Below are 21,785 nucleotides of genomic sequence, written 5' to 3'. Positions count from 1 at the left end.
GAATGATTTGACCTTGAACCTGAGCATAGAATAAGTACTACTGTGTAGTTGAATTGTATAATGTACATTTGGAGTTTACATCAGTGGACTGTCTTGATAAGAACACTGAATCAGCAATTATGAATTGGGTAACACACTTCAATGACATTGTCATTCATGTGCGACCCTGAAATCATGGAATCGTGTTAGTATCATCAATATGCTTAAAACTGCTGTCAAAAGTTAGGCATGCGACATACGATTTCGATGGAAGTTCATGATAAATTTAACCGCATGCCAGAAATAGCTTGCAACTCAACTACTGAATAACTTTCTAGACAAAAGAGCACACATTCCGTGTTGAGATGAAATATTTAAGGCAAGATAAAGTCTTCAACTATTTCTAGGAAATCTCATTTTAATTATAAAATGAAATAGCTCACTTAGTAGAGCTAAAAGACATGTTATGGAAGTGCGTGAATTCAAATTTTGCAATGCACCTCCTTGTTTCATGAGATTTAGTAGGTTCTCCTTGAACCAAAATAAAAGTTACTTTTTTTCGTCTACTGAACTAAGGGAAAATGACTAGTACAGTTGCAATGATAAATAAAGTTTTTTTTTTAAAAGGAATAATAAATAAAGTTGAATTACTCTATCTGTTTACATTCACTAACAAAGGATGACTACTGCTAATACATTACTATGCTACAATTCATCTAGGAATAATATACAAAAGCATTTTTTTTCTTTTTTACATAAACTTATTAAAAGTACAACAACCACCTAAAATTAGTGATAGGGAATTTGTGATTACAGTTCCAAAGTACAATTTCCACTAACTTGGCCACACGCTGAATCTGTCAAGATTTTATATTTTATTCTTCAAGAATCTCAGTCATGGCAAATATCCCACTCAACTTGATGGCTCCGGTGCGACTAATAATAATTGAATTGGATGAATTAACTGTTAGCTTATTGCTCCAGTTTGGTCAATTAGTGTGCCAACTTGTTCTCCACACAAAGCTTTTGAGATGTTCCCAGGCTCCAGTAGATTAAAAACCACAACTGTACAAGTAAATGGCCAAAGAAATTCATCAAATAAAATATCCTCTTTGTCGGTTACTTCAATATCAGTTTATAAAACTAATGCTGAATACTCATAAACCTCAACATAAAAGCAAAAATGATAACTCTAGGAAAACCACGACTAAGCACCATCGAGGAATTTTCTTGCATAGACAGTGCCTAGTGGTTTAAGCATGCAATCAGGACTGTTTAGGATCCACTGCAAGGCACACATCATAATGGCTGCGCATTTGTATTGTCTATGCAAGAATACCTACAGCACTAAAACCTAAAACACGCTCTCGTAATAGGGACCAAATGCAACAACTTACTAACCAGGAATAGCATTTTCCTCACAGAATGTCAGCGCTGACATATCCATAGAGGTGACACCTCTTGAACCTAGCTCTCTGAAGGATATGTGCTCAAAAGTGAAATTGTTGTCTCGTGAGTTGCAGTCGTATACACCATCTACATTAGTACCCTTTAGAACTGCTTCAGCATTAACTGCAAGATACAAGGAGATATTGCTGATGCTTGCAAAAACAAAAACCCAAAACAAAGATACATGTGTTGTCCCTTTGCATAAACTAAAGATAAGGTGGGGGAAAAAAGGTAATTAGAAATTGTTTAAAAAAAACAAAATAGGACAGCAGCATACGCTCTGAAGCACGAAGAGCTGCAGCTATGTCGGTTGAGAAAAGAGGAGTGCCAGCACCAAAACCAATGCCACCAAATATAACAACCCTTCCTTTCTCAAGATGTCTGATGGCCCGCTGCCTATTGTATGGTTCAGCAAACTCCTGCATGGCAACTGAAGTTTGTACACGAGTCTGAACACCCATCTTCTCTAGAGTCGATTGGAGCAATATTGAATTCATCACAGTTGCCATCATGCTGGCATATTCAAGTTCAAGAAAACAGTAGTTATTTGTTTAGGTCAATGTTTTAAAGAAACGTAGAAATGATAACGAAAGTAAATCACTTTGAAAGATAATATATTAACCAGCAAGATGAAAAAGATCTTATGGTAACATAAGTACATAAGCAATGAAGTAATGGCCATGAAGGTATCAAGAAGATACTTGCCAGAGCACAATAGGATGTCTCAAAGTTAAAGCATCAAAAGACATTCATGTTTTCCAAGAAAAAGAAACACAGAAATCAAATATAAAAGTAACATAAGTTGAAAGCTTAAACTGATAGGAAAGAAATAACTGTCATATATATTTCAATATAAATTTATTCATCATAGATCAAAAACTTCCCAAAATTTGAATATGCAACTAAATGTCAGAAGTGAAACTCTAGAAAGGGGAAGAATGGGTTAATGCAAATTATCGGCTGAGGCACATACAGTTGAAAGAGAAAATTAGCATAGACAAAACACAGGACAGATAAATTCTCCTGGTGATTCTATCCACACCCCATTTTACAGTTCCACCCAGATCTTCAAATATCACATTTCCAATTTAGTTTTTTAAAGTGAGGAGAATCTTTGTCTTCTTTGTAGTCTTATGACCCAGACAAGGTAAGTGCTCTACAATGCCACTACCAATATACCTTACAACTGATACAAGTCAAATCAGAGTTCACTCCCCAGCTGTGGCCTTCTCCAGCACTACAACCTAGGTACTTTCTATCCCACTTCACAACTTAAATATATCTTCTTCTTTTGGACTATCCATTTGTGATCAGGATGTGGATGGTTGCACTGATACCTAAATCTATTTTTCCATTTATTTTCTTTGCGATTGATCTCTAGTAAAATTAGAATGGCGTAGATAGAACTTGCATAGAAATTCTAGTGATTAACCTTACCCAACTTGGTACGCAGTACATCTTTCTAAACCTGTCACATTTACCCAAGCCTCTCCAGAGAAGAAATTACGACCTCCAACAACAATTGCCACCTGAAATATCACAAGATGCTTCAGTTAAACTGAAAATGGTAGCAGAATAACAGACTCCAGAAAACAATCAAGAGAACTGATACCTCCACACCAAGGCGGGAAGCTATGGCAACTTCTCTTGAAACTAACATTGCCACCTGATAATTAATTAAACAAACAAATGGAATGAGTGTTGTCAAAACATCCAGATGACAATTAGGAACTTGGTATAAAGAGGTCATGAGTCGAACAATTTTATCAAACTTCACACATATGTGTATCCAAACCACAAACCTTAGGGTCAATATTGCAGGTATCAGATCCAGTAAGAGCTGCCCCACTAATTTTGAGGACTACCCTCCGCCATCTACTGTTTGACAATGCTTTGGACTTCATGCTATTTGCTGGACCTCCAGTGCTGGGTGTTGCCACTCCATATCTATACATAGAATAGGGGAATGCTCAATATTCACATGACAGGTAAAGGAAAGAGATAAATACTTAATATTTAATGTGATTTAACATAAAATACTCCAAATAATGACAACACAATCAATTTGCTACACCATCTTAGTAACACCACCTGTCATTATAATATCCATGTGATTTGTGATCCAGAAGTGTACCAGTGAAGATAGCATTAGATTATTTGCAACGACACTAAAGAGAACTTCAAATTTTCAGCACCAGTAAAACCCATAGATCTATATTTATTCCAAAATCCTATTCTAAACCCAAACTTATACATAAATACCATGACAAAAAGCCAATACCATTTAATACTAAGATTCTACAAACTATAACGTGCACACCAGTACTAATAAAAAGTTATTAAGTTTTTCATCATTCCATGTTGCAACCATCTACATAAATTAAGTACAAGGATAAGCAAGGTACTCAAATCGCAAACAAAATGGACAAATCCTCTTGACATAAAGCACACTCAAACGTAACGTAACAATACATGAATTAATTTACTAATGGATGCTACATCGAGATAATAAGGCACTAAGAAAATGACTAAAGTAACGCCATAACCGTTTTAAGTTCCCATGAGATTTGTAAACTAGAAGTGTGCCAGTGAAGACAGCATGACACTTGTAAAAATTAAGGACAAGGATAAGCAAGTACTCAGATCACAAACAAAATAGACAAATCCTCTGTTGACATAAAGCACAGTGAAATGTAACGTTACAATACATGTAATAATTTACCGATGAATGCTAGATCCAGATAATAACACACTACAGATAACAATTAACGTAATGCCATAACCGTTTTAACTTTTAAGTTCCCATGTGACTTGTAAACTAGAAGAATGCCAGTGAATAAAGCATGACACTTGTTAAAATGAAGCAATACCTCTGGAGAAAACAAGTTCTCAGATTCAGACAAAACCAAAGATCCATTATTTATTCCAATAACCAATTCTAAAGTATAAACTTGCCCACGAATAACATCACAAAAACCTACCATGAACCATCACATAAAAAAAAAAAAGCAAACGTTTTACTAACCATAACATGCTGCACAGTTGTACTGCAAAGCAATGTCATAAAGCTTTACAATATTCCACAATCTTCAAGCATCTCGAGTGAATTAAAGTATTTATGATGTGGTAGATTAGGCAAGAAATATAGCAAACCAGAATCAGAAAACAAATAAACAAATCCTCAGGCAAATATAATACCACAATAATTATTAAACAAATCACCAAAATGTCAAGTGTGAACTACTAGAACTTGCATGCAAATGCAACAACACAATTATCAAACATTATCACGGTGCTGAGTGCCGAATACCTTTTCGATTGCCGGGGAGAAGTTCCGGCTGAAATGACCGCTTTATCCTCGTCGGAGAACTTCGCCGGGAGAGAATTTCCGACGATCTGTTCCAATTGCTTGAACCAAGGCCAGTGGCTGGTGGAAATGCAGCCACTGCTCATTCTGTGTCGCTCCAATTTGTACCTCTTCTTTAGGTTATCGACCTTGTTTTTACACTGTTCAACGCTCTTTGATTGATTCTCGCACCGTTCGCTCACCACCGCCGCAACCTCCTCCCAATCCCTTCCCCTCAGGTTCCCCCGGTTCAACTGCGTGAACTTCTCCGTGTACGCCTCGAGGAGGCACACAATCGCCGTGTCGCTCCACTCCTCCCGGTCCTTGCGGTACTCGGCGCCGCCGGATACGGCGCCGACGCCGTTCGACGGAGCCGTCGTCTTAGATCTCTTGTTGTTGAATCCGTACGAGGCGGCTCCCTCGCCGATCTCGTCGCGCTCCTTGCGCTTCTCGCCGTCGTCGTCTTCGTCGAAGGGGTTGGAGAAGTCCTCGGCGTCGTCGTCTGCGGCGGCGGCGGGTTTAGGCGGCACGGAGGAGGCGGAGGCGACGGAGACGGCGGAGGGGGAGAAGTGGTGGTGGTGCGGCGCGTAGGGCTGGTGGAGGTGGTGGTGGGTGTCATCGCGGAGGAGAGAGAAGTCGTCGTCGTCGTCGCAAGAGGCCATGAAGGGGAGGACGTTACGGCGTCGTCGGGGACGTTAGGGAAAGAGAATGGGGCGTTGAGATTGAGAGAAAATGTGTGTGGGAGGGTTTGACGGAGCGTGCCTTCCGTGAGTGGGTCTCGTATCTGCCGTCACGCGTGGTGACGGTCCCGTTAAGTGACAAGAGCGAGTGCGTTCTACGCGCTTTTGCTAGTCCTTCTCGAGTGGGGGAGATTCGGACCTGATGCTGGTGACGGGCCATGCTCAATGGGCCAACGTTTCTTCGGTTTGATATTAAATAAAATAAAATTAAAATGCAATTTTTTCTCTTTATTTTTTTAAATCTGTAATATTGGTTTTTTTTATTTTTTAATTAAAATATTCTGTTCTTATTTTAAAAAAAAAATCTGCAGTTTTCCTATTTATTAATGGACACATTTTATTCCTCATTTTTTAAAAAAAATTGTAATTTTAATCTTTTTTCAATTTTAGATTTGACTATATATTTTTTAATTTTTTTTAATAAATTAAGTTTGTTGGAAAATAAATATTTATTATGTGTATAATAAATAAATATGTCACTCAGTGTTTATATAGATTAATGTTTGAAATTAGTCATAATGATTAAAAGTGTGATTTTTTTAAGTGAAAGATAAAATATCTTGATTAAAAAATGAAGGATTAAAATTATAAACTTTTTAAAAATGGGATAAAATATCTTAATTAAAAATAAGGAGACTAAAATCTCAAGTTTGAGAAAATAAGAAGACGAAAATTAATTTTATTAAAAAAATACTATTTTTTAAATAAATAAACATACATGTGTATTCCCTTCATAATTTTTTAATAAAAAACTTATTACTTGAAGATTAAAAATACTTCAAATCTTTCATATTTTTTATGGTGTTAAATTTATTTAGATTAAAATGTTAATAATCAAGTAGTGATAGATAATAGTTGTTACAAGCTCAACATATATAAAAGATAACATTATTCATACAAAGGATCATTTTATTTCAAATGACAAGAGAGTCTAATTCAGTTGATTAAATACACTATATGAGTTGTTGTTAATTTTTTTACATTATCGTCCCAAAATGTTGAACCAATCTAAAATAAATAACCAAGGAATAAGATTTTCAATATGTGATTACAAATAATAAAGTATTAAATAAGGTATGCATTTTTTTTACATATCATCACTATGAACAAATATTTACTAACTTGAATATCAAAATATCTTATACAAGTACTCATTTTCCACATAGTTTTACCCTTGCTACCAAAAAAGCTCAAATTTCTCCCAAGATATCAACTTAGTCCATTTCCCTCAAGATATTAGCTTAATCTATTTTGAACAAAACATCAACTTAGTCCATTTTAGACAAATCATTACATTTTTTTTAAGAGGTCATTACATTAACTTAGTTTATCATAAACACATTGGTTAGTCCATCTCGAGCCAAACAATAAGTTACCTATATTAGTTCAATTTTCAAGCTTATGAATTTTGACTCCAAGATCTTATTACTTAACTAAGTTGTGTTTAATATTATCAATTATGTTCTCTTTTGTCAATTTTTAAGACTCCTTTTCATTTTAGGTATTAAAGTTCCCTCCTCTTATTTGTAAGATCCTTTTTCTCAATTAACATAGACATTTTCCAAAACTATAAGAATGTTTGTTCTAGAGTTGCATGCTCTCTACAAAATCTATTTAAAAGAAGCACTTTTGTTTTGTTTTGGTAAAATCTCAGTCCACCACTTTATAAATTAAACAATTTTTTAATATTGAATCTCAGTCCATATACAAACTAACCAGCCCTACAAGCCATTGTATCATTGAAATGGCAAATTATTTATGCCCGGTTTGGTTGGTGCAATGGAGAGAGTGAGGCAGGCATAAAAAGAAATGAAGCATAGTAATTTGGTAGAGTATGTTTGTGAGATAAATGAAGTTGAATGAGTAGATCTCGTTTTGCAAATTTTAGCCTTCACATTTGATGTCACTTTACCCATTTGGAACCTTTTGTTACTCCAAGGTAATCAATTTTTACAATTCAATAATACATTATGCCTTTCATTTGAAACCTTTTGTCACTTGACTATAATCGAATATTTTTATGTCTTAAACAACTAAATACATATATTTTGATTGATTATGCATTAATTTTAGCCAACTATAATTGGTAAGAAACCTTCCACGTTACAAGACATAATAGTATCGATTTTCACAATTCAATAATAGATCATGCCTTTCATTTGAAATCTTTTGTCACTTGACTATAGTCAATTATTTTAATGTTACGAATGATTAAATACATATATTTTAAATTTTTAATTGATTATGTATTAATTTTAATCAACTATATTTGGTAAGAAACCTCACACATTTCAAGCTATACTAGTGTTTTTATAAGTTTATTAAATTCTCTCCTCTCATTCCATTCAAACCAAACAAACTTGTTATTTTGTTTTTACTGTATTACTTATTTATCTTACACCAAACAACCCAACATTCTACCTTATTTTAGTTTTATTTCTCTCTTTTTTAATTATCTTTATTCTATTTCCGTTGACTCTATTTTTTCGCATAACAAAACAAAATGTTTAAAGGAGGTCTCATCGAGTGAAAAAGTGGTGTATTATCTAGAAATCATGTTTCATTCAACTATCAAGCAAAATGAGAAAGAGAAGAATGCAATATGCTAAAACAAAAGGGTTATTGATGCGTTAAATATGTTTGCTAAAGGCAAATGCACCATATGCCTAGTTACAGAAGACCTACATTTAGACATCGTATCCAAATGACTAAAAGAAATTCTAAATGAATCTAATTTTACAATACACTAAACAATTTGATTTAATCAAAAGTTTGAGAAAATAGGTTATCAATTACTTCACAAAAATAGAATAAAACAAGCAAATACTATCAATGTAAAAGAACTTATCAAAAAAGCAAGTCCATGATTGTGATTTCACTTGTACCTCTTTCCTCCCATTCATATTATAATCAAAACCCTAAATTATACTTAAATTGCCCATTACCTCTTAAAATCATTAATTAACCTTTGCAAGGACGAAAAAATATTTAAGTTTTTAAATATAATATATTAAAATAAAACAAATGTTTTAATATTAATTTATTTATATCTCAATCTATATGCTTCTTCTACCTTCAAACTTTTTTATTCCTTGTTTTCTTTCTTGTCTTCCTTCAATCTCCATCACTATCTGTCTTTCTCACATTCTTCATTGCCTTTAAACAATTGTGTTAGTAATGATAATGGTTGTGTCGGAAGCAACAAGAATAATGATAGTAAAAACAATTAGGGTGATGACAACAACAATAATAATGATGATGGTGACAACAAAAATATAGATATAATGGTAACACAACACCAATATAATAATGATTGTGATAAATAAGAATTTATAAAAATGTGATAGTATTAAGCGTATCATAATATTAATTATATGAATTTTAATATTTAATTTGAGGTTCTATTTTAATATTCAAGCCTTTGTTTTAATATTTAATTTGTAATTTAAATAATTTTTCATCACGGTAAATATGTCATTTTTTTCTCTCTTCATTAATTATATTTATTTTGTTTGATGTGATAGGATGACATCATCAAGTGATGATGTAATCTTTCATGAAACCAATAGTGATACAAGGAAGAAAAATAGAACAAAATTATTTATAAATTAAAGAGGAAAAAATGATTAGGATGAAAAAAAAGAGTTAAACTTATTTTAAATGTAAAGGATTAAACTAATGGTATTACCCACCTTGCCTAGCACGCCACAGCACCATGCGTCCCACGCCACCTAACTCCTTTCCAAGTAACCGTTGCTCTCTCTACCTAGTATCCCTTCTTCTAGAAACAAAAATTTCACATCCCCACACTTTGCCCCTTCACAAAATCAAACACAACAACCTAAGACCATAGTCCTGTACTTACTTTTCTTTCGGTTTAGTGCCATAATCACACGAGAAAAGTACGGTTCACAACACAAGGTGGGGCCCCCACATCGAACAGCTGGCTTCTCGCCACGTGTTATTCTTCAAATTCCCTTTTTCGTTTTTTACCACCACCACACCCACACAGTAAGAACATAAAAAAGACACAAAAAAGAGAACACCACACCACAACACAACACACGGTGACATAGGAAAGTTGAAAATAGAGTAAAAAAAAACTTACTTAATGAGAGAGAGAGATATCAAAGCAAAAGGCAAAAAAGCATATTCTTTTAAAGGTTTTCTATTTCTAAAACAGCGTTTGCGTTTGTGTTTGGTCTTAGACGCCGCACGCCACCACCGTCACTGTTTCAATCCTCGAACTGTGTCTTCTTCGCTTTCTGGTCTTTTTATTAGGTTTTGTTCATCGATCCATCGCCAAACATGCCTTCCAGTCACTTGCTTCTCGAGGAACCTATTAGGATGGTCTCCATCCTTGAGCCATCCAAGCCTGTTAGTTTTTCTTTCCCTTTTACTTTTCAATCTATGGATCTATTTTTGTTTATATAATTATAATTATTTTGATTTGATATTTATGTTTTATTTTTGTAGAGTTTTTTCTCTGCAATGACAAAGATTGTTGGTACCCTGGGACCTAAATCTAGATCCGTCGAAACCATTTCTGGTTGCCTCAAGGCTGGCATGTCTGGTATATTACAGTTTTTCGCTTTCTTTGTTTAGTTTTTTTTTTTCTGTAAATTTTGAAACTTCACAGTTTTTAGTGAAGAATGGGTAAGAGGGTTATGTTTATGTGATGTATTGTTATGGATATTCTGATTTTTTTTTGTTTGTTTTTTGTTGTTGTGTGTAGTGGCTCGTTTTGACTTTTCATGGCATGACCCTGAGTACCACCAGGAGACTTTGGAGAATTTGAAGGCTGCTATCAAGAGTACTAAGAAGCTCTGTGCTGTGAGTTTTCTTTCTTCAATTTTTTTTTTTTCCAATGGTATCTTTTGCTACCTTGGTGCTGGAGAGTAGATAGAGGGTCTAGTGGAGATATATGGTGGTTGGATGGTTAAGGAAAAAGGACAAGGAGAAAGGTCATGGTTCAATCCCTTCTGCTAACAAAAACTAACATTTGCCGATAAAAATAGAAGATAGAGGGTCTAGTTTGTTAAATGAGGAAAATGACAAAATGGCTGAGAGAGGGCCATGCCAAGATAACAGTTTTCCTCTTTTATTTTTTATTTTTTTCTCTTTTGAAAGTTGGTTGCTTTGGTTAGAAGTAATAGAAATTGAAACCTACAGTCTGTTTTGTCAAGGTGAAGTGAAGCTCTTTTAGCAACTGCTTGAGGAATCTAGGGTTTCTGTGTTATTGTATTTTTACACTTGTATTGGGTTTTATGTTGAAGGTAGACAATGGGAAAGGAGCTAAGAGTTTGTTATTTGATTTTTGATAGGTTATGCTGGACACAGTGGGCGCTGAGATGCAGGTTGTTAACAAAAGTGAGAGAGCAATCTCGCTCGAGGCAAATGGTCTGGTTGTTCTAACTCCTGATCAGGGACAAGAAGCCTCTTCAGAGATATTGCCTATCAATTTTGATGGACTGGCTAAGGTTTGTTGATATTTTTCATCTTGTTCTTGCCATAATATGAGGTCACTTTCTTGCATGCACATTGTTTCCATGGAATATTAACTCAAACAACTTTGTCTGATTAACTTTTTACACTTTACTGCCTATGCAGTGCATGTTTGGAGTCAATTGCTTTTTCCCTTCTAAGTTGCTTGGCTTGAATTAGCTACAAGTTTTATCTTTGTTTATGATTTAACTCTTGCTTAGGTCTTAGTGGCTGTTAACTGATTTTATTTGATTCCTACATGGAAATTTTCTATTCATGACCCAAAATATCTATAGACATCTTCTGCTTGAATTGTAATTTATCGCTTGCATAATTTGTAAAATTTTTGTATGTAAGCAATATCATTTGTTGGTTTTGAACCTCAATATTTATCTTTTTCTTATTGTTTATAGGCAGTGAAGAAGGGAGACACCATTTTTATTGGTCAATACTTGTTCACGGGAAGTGAAACTACTTCTGTATGGCTAGAGGTAATATTATTGAACCCTGAATGTTAAGTTTACTGCAATAGGTCCCTTTTTACTATTGTTTCAGTGTTCCTCAGTATCTTTTCAAATGATTTATATTGGTCCTTTTCATTTGGGTTATGAGTTTGTATTTATATATCTTTAATATTCACAAACCATTTATTTTAATCAATACTGTGATTTCGTGTAGTTGAAATTAATTTTATTGAATTGATATGCTCTAAACCTAAGTGTGGCCCTAGACATAAAAAGGAATATTCAACCTTTTACTTGCATGATGAGTTCTCCCTGAAGTTGTGCAGGTATCTGAAGTCAAAGGGCAAGATGTTGTTTGTATTATAAAGAACACAGCTACATTGGCTGGGTCATTGTTCACTTTGCATGCCTCTCAAATTCATATTGATTTGCCTACTCTCACTGAGAAAGACAAGGAGGTAAGTTCTGCCTTTAGCTAGCATGTTAGAATGATTTACCTTTCATTGCACTAGAAAATACGTTTCCTTAGTTTTGTGTTTATTTTGCTTTATTTGTTTCAGGTTATAAGCACCTGGGGTGTTAAAAACAAAATTGATTTTCTGTCACTGTCATATACTCGGCACGCTAAAGACGTTCGCCAGGTAATTTGGGATCCAAATCCTTTACTTTGATTTGTGATCTCAGATTCATTCATAATTGGTAATTTGATATTTATACTTATCGATGTTTCAGGTTTTCTACTAACAACCCTTTATATGTTTGTAATGCAGGCTCGCGAATTTCTTTCCAAGTTAGGTGATCTCAGCCAGACTCAAATTTTTGCAAAGATTGAAAATGTTGAGGTGAGTTTGCATTTCTTCATAATGTACTGCAACAACTTCATTTCTTCATAATGTACTCTGACAACTTCTTTTTTCTTAGGGATTGACCCATTTTGATGAGATTCTTCAAGAAGCTGACGGTATTATCCTTTCCCGTGGGAATTTGGGTATTGATCTTCCACCAGAGAAGGTATATTTCCTTGTTAAAAATTATTTTGTAGTTTGAAGTTCTTGTTGTCGCGCAGTCTCGTAACAAAATAAGTTTTGGTCTGACTAATTCTTTGTAGTTTGAAGTTGTGTAGTTATTCCAGAATCCAGATGTCTATGTTGGGTCTTGAAAATTTAATATGAGCATGCTGTGAGAAAAAAATTAAAATATGTTTAAGCTGAATCAGCTTAATGAATTGCTGCTTATGTCTTTGCCCCTTGTGACAATTATATGTTTGTGACTGTCCCTGTTAAGTGAATGCTGAATAGTTCTAAGACTGACTGTTGCATAGATGTTACTATTAATCATTTTCCATTTGCTTCTGTAGGTGTTTTTGTTTCAAAAATCTGCCCTTTACAAGTGTAACATGGCTGGGAAACCTGCTGTGCTTACACGTGTTGTGGATAGCATGACTGACAACTTGAGACCAACTCGTGCTGAAGCCACAGATGTTGCCAATGCTGTTTTAGATGGAAGTGATGCCATACTTCTGGGTGCTGAGACTTTACGTGGGTTGTACCCTATTGAGACTATTTCTACTGTTGGCAGAATTTGTTCTGAGGTAAGTTCATTTTTTAGCTCATTAATTTTGTCCAATAAATTGGATTTGTTCTGATGTGTTGATGCAGGTTTTATGGTTTCTGACCAAAATGTTTTCTCTTTTTGTTGGACCTCTGTTGCCTAAATGAATCTGAAATCTTATAGTTTTGGCGTTTGATAGCTTTCTTGTAAACTGATAGTGATTGACTCCTGCAACTGTCAAAGGTGCACTCATAGTATGATTAAGATGGACTCCATGTACACAATACACATTTCTATCAAGCATTCTGTTTCAACAAGAATTGGTTGTGTATATTGTTAAAATCCATTCATTTCTGGTTCTAATTTGAATTTTAAAGATGCTTTCATGTCAGATCTTGAATTAAACAGGAAAAGTATGTGATTCCCAAATATCAATAGTTAGTTAGAGAGGGTGGAAGGACAGGTAAAGCTTAAATAGGAGGGGTAGAATGGAGGGACATTCTGCCCTTGGAGGAGTGATCTTTCTACTTCTGTTCATTTTCAAATTTCAATTAAGAAATAAAATCATTATCTTTTCTGCTTTCTATTCTGGGTTCCTAACTTCCCTTTCCTTTTTCCCATTTTTACCTTTTTCTACCTTATGGTGGTTTATCTCTGTGTGGCATTTCTTCTGCAAATCATTTGTTGGGAATTCCTTTGAATCATATGAATTGTTCTCCTATTTGAAATGTCCCTCAAAATGTTGGCTCAAGTCTCTGCCTTCCATTTCATGTCCTTGTAGGCTGAGAAAGTTTTCAATCAAGACCTTTATTTTAAGAGGACAGTCAAGTATGTTGGAGAACCCATGACCCACTTGGAATCTATTGCATCCTCTGCGGTAATTTACATTTTTCTCTTACATTTTTAATAGTATTTTCTTGTGCATGCCTTCCTTTCTTTCTTTTAGAGATGGGGGTCAGGTTTATGCCTATTGCTTTTGCTTTATTGGCATGGTGTGGTTGATTCTATTTCATCTTTGAAAGTGTGCTTCTCACATGCTAATCTTTACTTGTTAGGTACGGGCTGCAATTAAGGTGAAAGCATCTATTATAATTTGTTTCACTTCATCAGGAAGGGCTGCAAGGTATTTTCTTTGAGTAATTAGATATCCTTCAATTAATATCCATATTATTTCCTTCTATCCTGCATCTTCATTTCACCATTATCCTTAAATCTTTCTGTCTAAATGTTATATGTACTTGTCTACTTGCCAGATTGATCGCAAAGTATAGGCCAACAATGCCAGTACTATCTGTTGTGATCCCCCGACTCAAGACAAATCAGCTAAAGTGGAGCTTTAGTGGAGCTTTTGAGGTTGAATTTTAAATTGAGTTAGCTGCTTATTTCTGTTCACTATCTGTGGCTGTTATTGATTCCCCCTAAGATTGGGTTGAATTGACCGATTGCCTACTTTCATTTTTGGGAAGGCTTACATCTAATGCAATTAATACACAACCGTAATGAATATTTTATAAATAATATTATAATACATTTTAATTTTACTAAGTATTCTCGGCGTATCATAATTATGATATTTATATCCTGTGTAAAGTAGATACATACAACCATGAATCATATTGATCTTTGGAAGATGCTACTGTACTTTATTGGATATGGATACCCCTAATTCCATCTAGTGATTAGAAAAATTTATTTACCAGGATGTGTTAGGTTTACATTGGCTTACACCTTGCTTACTTACTAAGAAATTCAATTTGTGATGCAGGCAAGACAATCACTTATCGTGAGAGGTCTCTTTCCTATGCTTGCAGATCCACGACATCCTGTAAGTTTTTCTTTTTGGAATTTTACTTTGTTATAATTCATTCTTGAGTTGATGGACATTGTTCTGTTGAGATTGTTCTTTAGGGTTAGAATTAGATGCCTAAAGAACAATCTAGTTAGTGACATCTTCAATGCATATTTTTGGCATATTGAGTTTCTTGTCTCTCTAGTTAGTTCTAGAGGCAGGATTAATTTGGATCCAAGCACTATTTATTTATTTTCAATTACAATAAGCCTCGTGGGTGGCTAGCACTTTGGATACCGCCTCTTGTTTTACATTGTTGAAACACTTGGTCTTCATTTGGCATAAGACATATATTATTGATACTTTATGCTGTTGTGGCCTGTATAAATGTCCAATTATGTTATGCTTCTTAATACGCTTCCCATTATATATGACAATCTCATACTCTATGCTTGCAGGCTGAGTCAACAAGTGCAACAAATGAGTCTATTCTTAAGGTTGCCCTTGATCATGGAAAATCATTGGGAGTTATTAAGTCACATGACCGGGTAGTTGTTTGCCAGAAACTTGGTGATGCATCTGTGGTTAAGATTATTGAGCTTGAAGATTAAACTATTAAAGAGCACTCAACCAACTACAGTTTTAGTGTTATTTATTTATTTTTACAACTTTGGTTATTTTTCTTGAAGATGCGGGTCATTCTGCCACAAGTAGAAGTTATCTCTACTTGGTTTTGATGAAACAAATTTTGATGCAAATTATTACTGGCTGTCAAACATAAAATCAAGGCAATGTGCCCTTGATGCCAATTTTTTTAGTTTAAGATTCATACTAGAACACAGTTCGAAAAATGTGATTATTGAATCGGATTACCAATCTAATGATGCTAATTGCTTGTTATTTCAGAGACCAGTTGTTTATAAGCATATTTTTATTGTGTGGTCATATGAACGAGTATATGTTTAATGTACGGATGGAGTGTGGATCAGAATGATTTACTTATGAAGCCGTAGTTGATTTGATTTTAGTACACTACATGATTAAAGTTGCATGGCAGCAATTACAAATTCGTGACTTGATAACTCGGTCAATTCTATAAAATTGAGTGTCTTGTAATCAAGAACAAATATCCGAGAACTGGTCATGGTCCATTAAAGGTGAAAGTTATTTATCTCCATAATGTTGATTTTTAAAGCAAAATTGATTGTTTGTGGGTTTGAGTTAAACATTTTTAACCTTCAGTTATTATATAATATAAATCTGTTATGGCACTTAGTGCACTCATAGTATGAATAAGATGGACTCCGTGTACACAGTACACAGTTTCTATCAAGCACTCTGTTTCAACAATAATTGGTTGTGTATATTGTTAAAATCCATTCATTTCTGGTTCTAATTTGAATTTTAAGATGCCTTCGTATCAAATAAGCTAAAGTGGAGTTTTCGAGGTTGAGTTATAAATTTTGATTTGCTTATTTTCGGTTAACTATCTGTGACTGTTAATTGTTAGTGATTCCCCCTGAGAGATTGGGTTGACTGTGTATTCAGTATGAAGACTTAGGTGCTAAGAAATGCTACATAAATTGTGCTTTTTAAATGTTTTTTTTTCCTTTTTACTTCAAAAGAACAATTTTTCTTCTGTAGTTTCATTTTGTCATTTATGAGATTAATGCCAACTTCATTTTGGTAAGGTTCACATCCAGGGACCGATGTAAGGGGGGATAGCAGGGGCTTCAGCCCCCCTCCCTCAAAATTCTGTTAATACTATTAAACAGTCAAATTGTAAGTGGGTGATAGCCAGGTGCTAAGAGCAGTATGTTTAGAGATTTTTATCATAAAACAATTTTCGTGGTGGATGATAATATTTCTTTTGGTATCAAAAAATATTATTTCTAGTAAAAAAAAGATATGTATACTACTAATAAATCTAATAATATAATAATCTTTTTAATAATAATTATACCACTAAATTTGAAATCTAACCCAAAGATATATATTATTGTAAAATCACCCAAACAGATATGCTAATTAATAGATCTAATAAGAATGATATCACTCTGAATTTTTATCAATTGTTACTAATTGCCTAGGTTAATTATGCTTTGTGACTCAAAAAAAATTATGTTCTGTGTATTATCACAAGTTTTATTTATCTATCTATATTTTAATTATTAACATTATATTATAAAATGTTTATTTTTATTATATATAAGGGTTATAAAATTTAATGTTTTTAATTATTATTATATCTACTGAGTTTGGTCCTTTTTTTGATGATGAGTTATTGTTTGTTTTATTGTTATTGTACCAAAAAAATCTTTTAAAACTTGAAAAAAAATGAGTGTGAGTTATTAATTTATGTGTTTCTCGTATCATTTGAAATAAAAAAATAGTTTTACGTGTAAAATCAATAAATAATTTGATAAAAATCATTATTTATTAAAGGCTAGATATAAAAATAATTAAGTACAAAATAAATTTCAACCCCGTTTGCTTGTTTGCTGGATCTGTCCATGTTCACATCTAATGCAATTAATAATATAGTACTACTGAAGTGAGTATTTTATAAATAATATTAGTTATAATACAGAATTTAATTTTAAGTATGCTCTGCATATCATAATTATTATATTTATATCCTGTGTAAAGTAAATACGTACAGCCATGAATTATATTGATCTTTGGAAGAGGCTACTGTACTTTCTTGGATATGGGCACCCCTAATTCCATTTCCATCTAATGGCTAGAAAATTTTATTTACCAGGATGTGCTGTGTTTACATTGGCTTACCTTGTTTACAATACCAATAATTTTTAACATTGTTTAGCGGCTAAGGAATGAAATTATTTTATGAAACATTTCCAAGAATCCAATGGAAAGCGCCTGTGGCCTAATGGATAAGGCGCCTGACTTCTAATCAGGCGATTGTGGGTTCGAGTCCCACCGGGCGTGTGAGATTCTTCAACATTTTTAACCTTCAGTTTGGCAGACCCCTATGTGGTCTCTGCGGTAAATATGTAATCTGTTTTTATTCCACAAAATGTAATGTGATGTGAGTTCATATCTCAACCTTTCCCATAATCCAAGGATGTATTTAGAGCCACTTGATATATTTTGCAGTTGAGATGATCTTAAGTTTTGACTAATCTCCTCTGTTGAAGTTGACTCAAGACAATAACCCCCATTATCTATAGAGAATATTTAGCTCAGTTCCTGCTTTTTCTTGGTCAGTTTTTTATACTCTAATAGTGGATTATGAAAAGTATTTATTGAGTTTAGGGGCTGCTGCACAATTCTGCAGGTGGGAGGTACTTTTTCTCGGAAGGGGTATTGATATTTTTCAACTCACTCACCAGTTCCATCTTTGAGCACCTATACGGCTATACCATGTGACAATTTTTGCTAAAATATCACTTCTAATGTGGATATTAGGTGGGAGGGTCAATGGAAAGTAAACATTTGGATTTTATATTCAGGATGGAATTTACAATAGTATCTCTTTTTCTATATATACATTAAAAAAACTAGGAATTAATTGGAGTAATGTACATTGATGCACAGCTGCTATAGGTTGTCCAAGCCAATTTACTCGAGCAAGTTGGGATCTAGAATCCATTGGAAGAGCTAAACTAGGAAATGACCAATCACATAGGGAAGCTTTCGAGCTAAAGTTGAAAATAGTTCAGTCAATATTAATTTCAGTACTCATATCAGGATTCAACTTTACATAATTAACTTACCTTGGCAAAGAAAGCTGTCATAGCAAAGGGACATGCTAGAATGGGAGCTATGTTCATGCAAAAAATGGCATAACCGTGGCTTCAACGTGAATTTGGCGCCAAATATTTGCTGGAAATGATGGGGAGAGGAAAACATAACAAATTCAAGTATTAAGTGGCTCTAAATAATCTGCAGTGAAACCAAATCCTCAGTTATTATATAATAATCTGCGGTGGCACTTATTATGATGTAATATATTATAACACTTGTTACAAATACTATTTTGCAGCCCCCCTAGAACTCTGCATTTGCTTGAAATGAATTTGAAATTTGAGTTGTGCAGTTAGTCATCTATATATATTATTATATAAAATCCTCCTAAATTTTATACAAATTTAATTGAATGTTGCCAAAAAAACATGCACAAAGACACGTTTCTACAGTTTATATTTTGTTTTTGTTCCACAAATGTAATGCAAGTTGATCCCGGGTCAAAAGTGGCTTCACTTAGTTTTATCCAACTTGAAGGAGGAAGTGACAGATTTAGCTAAGCATAGTTCAAAACAAAAATAGTACTAATAACAAAAACATGTTTAAATAAACAAAAAGGGTATCAACTATCAAGATGGTAGATACAGACATTTTCTATTTTTCTTTTCTTCAATAACAATCAACTTAACAAGTACCCCAAAAAGAGAACAGCCACTTTCCTCTATTAGGCCTAATCGATCTACATCTTTTTCTATACCTTGGTTTCATCTATCATACAATTAATTAACCCCAGCAAAATCATCTCCCCTAGACCTAGGTGGAAGAATGTTGTTGTTGTTGCTGATGCTGCTGTTGTTGGGGTTGAAGACCCATCAATTCAAGCTCCTTCTGGCGAATGAGCAAAACCATTCTCTCATTCTCAAGCTTCCTTCTTTCATTTTCAAGTTTGGCTCTCTCCATTTCCCTCTCCTTCTTGCTGCTAAACCTTGCCCATTTCAGCCTTTGTTTCTCCAACTCAAATGCTTGTGTATGGTAGCTTATTCGCTGCTCCTCCAACTGCTTCATCCTATTCCTCATCCATTGTTTCTTGTCCCAAGCACTCTTACCTACGTCTTGGAACATGCCAGTCACTTCAGCACTCAGTTGCTGCATCGTCTGTGGTGACAGAGAATTGGAAACCCCTCCTCCTACTTTCCTTGCCCTCTTCCTCATTGTCCTTCCATCATTCTCATCCTCAATGTCTTCATGTCCATGCCCCACATGACCCCTCGAACCACCTTCTCCCAAATCATCTTCATCCTCATCCGAATCATCCTCGGATTCATCATCATCCTCATCCTCATCATCATCACCCTCTTCCCCATTTCCCACTTTCAACACCCTCAAACCCTCCACACCTGAACCCCCCAAATTTGCCACCTCTGATGAATGAAAACATCGTTGTTGCTGCGGTTGCTGCTGCTGTTGATGATGAGGTTGAGCCTGAGACTGAGACTGAGGCTGAGACACTTCACCACCAGACTCTCCTTGCTGTGGAGCATTGTTATTCCCATTTCCACAACTATTATGGTAAGCACACATTTCCCTGAAGAACAAGTGCCTGGAATTGAGCAACTTCTTAACCTCCTCTTTCATCTTTGGAGACAAGTCCATTGAATCCAACAAGTTCTGATTCTCCACAACCCTGCAAGCAGTTCCCTTGCCAAGAATATCATTCACCCTCTTATACCTCTTGTTCAAGTCACTGAACTTGTCCTCACACTGCTGAGGAGAAACATAGAACCCCTTCTCCATCATAGCCCTTGAAACCGATTTCCACTTCCCTTTCTTCTGCATCAAACCAGAGGCTTTCTTCTTATCAGTCCCTTCAGAGCCAGCTTCATCACCAATGTAATAAACCGCCATTATCAAGAGCCTCACCATGGTATCAGTCCACTTCATTCTCTGCCATGGTGAGACCTTCTTCTTGGGGTCATCATCAGCAGACCCTGGCTCATCATCATCACTGAAAGAGCTTTGTTGCTGTTGCTGTTGCTGTTGTTGTTTAGTCTTGGATAAAAAAGGAGGGTACCCTTGTTTGATTGAATGGTGAAGGTGTGGATGATGAGGGTTTTCAGTGTCATGGTGTGTGGCATAGGGAACCATTTGGGGATGGTGTTGCAAATGGTGAGGGTTTTGTTCCTGTTGTTGCTGTTGTAAAGGGCTTTCCACTCCTACCAACCCAGAGAACATTCCACAACCTAGTCCAATGGGTTCCATCAACAAAAACACCAATTTTTCTTTCTTTCAAAATAAGCAAAAAAGGAACCAGCTTTGGATGAAAGACGCTTACCCTTTAATCGAATAGTTGAACAGTGCCAAAAGGGTGCACAAGAACATCAATGCATCGTAATAGCGTTAAAGATGGGATTACTTAGGAGTTGGTGATGGATTGGGTTGTCGGGGAAAGAAAAGGGTAAATGTTATAATAACAGAGGATAAAGAGAAAGAGGGTGCGCGTGTGTTACTATGTTGTGTTGGTTTTTTGAAGCAACTGGTTTTGTTGGAGCAGACACAAACTGCCCATGGTTTTGTGTTTGGTTAGAGTGAGAGGGTTTGGGAGAAAATGGGATAAAGAGAATTAATGGTTTTTTTTTTTTTTTATCAACAGGAGTAATTTTTTTTTATTTGCAATAAATTATAATGTGTTATGAGTAATTTTTTTTTACTTTTTTATAATTAAAGTCGTACAAAATTTTATGAATATAATTTGATTTTTTTATTTACTACTTTAAAATCATAAATTTAATTGTTTTTTTAATAATTTACTACTTTAAAGTTATATTTTTTTATATTTAAAGTTTTTTATTTTAGGATTTTTTATTTAGTTGTATTTTCTTTTTCTTTCAATTTTTTTAAAATTATAAATAATTTTATTTATTTAATCATTAAATAAATATTTTTTATTTTACTTGTTATTAGTTTTATTTGATATCTTGTATATATTTTTTATGGTTCTATTATATATTTTTTTAATAATTTTTATTTAAAAAATTTTATATAGTTTTTTAATATTGTTTTATTTAATATATTTTTTATATTTAAAATTTAGATAATTTTTTAATAATGTTATTAAATTTGATTTATTTTATAAATGAAATAAAAAAACTAACATAATGTTATTTAATGCATTTTTTAATATTTATTTTATTTTAAATACTTAAATTTTAAAAAAAATCAAATTTTAAATCAAATATTAAAATATTTTGTTACTAATATTAACTTATAATTTA

General features: G+C 34.1%; 3 protein-coding genes and 1 non-coding gene across 5 annotated transcripts; 2 read left to right on the top strand and 2 right to left on the bottom strand.

Annotated features, from left to right (window-relative positions):
* Window positions 1-621: 621 nt before the first annotated feature.
* LOC100805176 (uncharacterized) lies at window positions 622-5,722 on the bottom strand. Its single transcript, XM_003535227.3, has 7 exons — window positions 4,739-5,722; window positions 3,231-3,375; window positions 3,041-3,094; window positions 2,866-2,957; window positions 1,706-1,941; window positions 1,381-1,551; window positions 622-1,044 (listed from the first exon to the last, which is right to left on the bottom strand). Exons 1-7 carry the CDS (start codon window positions 5,434-5,436, stop codon window positions 947-949), a joined length of 1,494 nt encoding a protein of 497 aa, XP_003535275.1. The 5' UTR covers window positions 5,437-5,722; the 3' UTR covers window positions 622-946.
* A 3,757-nt stretch (window positions 5,723-9,479) lies between these two features.
* LOC100801466 (pyruvate kinase 1, cytosolic) lies at window positions 9,480-15,707 on the top strand. The gene is made up of 15 exons (XM_003535221.5): window positions 9,480-9,891; window positions 9,991-10,087; window positions 10,250-10,347; window positions 10,839-10,994; window positions 11,412-11,489; window positions 11,789-11,920; window positions 12,023-12,103; window positions 12,233-12,304; window positions 12,384-12,473; window positions 12,820-13,053; window positions 13,795-13,890; window positions 14,069-14,136; window positions 14,267-14,366; window positions 14,779-14,838; window positions 15,261-15,707. Exons 1-15 carry the CDS (start codon window positions 9,823-9,825, stop codon window positions 15,411-15,413), a joined length of 1,584 nt encoding a protein of 527 aa, XP_003535269.1. The 5' UTR covers window positions 9,480-9,822; the 3' UTR covers window positions 15,414-15,707.
* Window positions 15,708-17,681: 1,974 nt separating this feature from the next.
* On the top strand, window positions 17,682-17,754 carry TRNAR-UCU (transfer RNA arginine (anticodon UCU)). Its single transcript has one exon. It is a non-coding gene; the product is annotated as a tRNA-Arg (tRNA).
* A 1,360-nt stretch (window positions 17,755-19,114) lies between these two features.
* LOC100798278 (stress response protein NST1) lies at window positions 19,115-21,095 on the bottom strand. Of its 2 annotated transcripts, XM_041005668.1 has the most exons (2): window positions 20,846-21,092; window positions 19,115-20,753 (listed from the first exon to the last, which is right to left on the bottom strand). In XM_041005668.1, exon 2 carries the CDS (start codon window positions 20,743-20,745, stop codon window positions 19,327-19,329), a length of 1,419 nt encoding a protein of 472 aa, XP_040861602.1. In that variant the 5' UTR covers window positions 20,746-20,753; window positions 20,846-21,092; the 3' UTR covers window positions 19,115-19,326. The 2 variants fall into 2 exon arrangements, with proteins under 2 accessions (XP_040861602.1, XP_040861601.1); XM_041005667.1 differs by having other exon boundaries at window positions 19,115-21,095.
* Window positions 21,096-21,785: the final 690 nt, after the last annotated feature.

Source organism: Glycine max, chromosome 10, assembly GCF_000004515.6.
Source record: "Glycine max cultivar Williams 82 chromosome 10, Glycine_max_v4.0, whole genome shotgun sequence".
Classification (NCBI taxonomy): domain Eukaryota; kingdom Viridiplantae; phylum Streptophyta; class Magnoliopsida; order Fabales; family Fabaceae; genus Glycine; species Glycine max.
This window is presented reverse-complemented; position numbering and strand designations above follow the sequence as displayed.

Coding starts and splice junctions, on each gene's coding strand:
- LOC100805176 (XM_003535227.3), bottom strand. CDS start 5,436: ATGGCCTCTTGCGACGACGACGACGACTTCTCTCTCCTCCGCGATGAC. Junction 3,095..3,230: donor CCTGCAATATTGACCCTAAG/GTTTGTGGTTTG, acceptor ATTAATTATCAG/GTGGCAATGTTAGTTTCAAG. Junction 1,942..2,865: donor TGTACTGCGTACCAAGTTGG/GTAAGGTTAATC, acceptor TGAATATGCCAG/CATGATGGCAACTGTGATGA.
- LOC100801466 (XM_003535221.5), top strand. CDS start 9,823: ATGCCTTCCAGTCACTTGCTTCTCGAGGAACCTATTAGGATGGTCTCC. Junction 11,490..11,788: donor CTACTTCTGTATGGCTAGAG/GTAATATTATTG, acceptor GAAGTTGTGCAG/GTATCTGAAGTCAAAGGGCA. Junction 14,367..14,778: donor GCTTTAGTGGAGCTTTTGAG/GTTGAATTTTAA, acceptor TTTGTGATGCAG/GCAAGACAATCACTTATCGT.
- LOC100798278 (XM_041005667.1), bottom strand. CDS start 20,772: ATGGAACCCATTGGACTAGGTTGTGGAATGTTCTCTGGGTTGGTAGGA.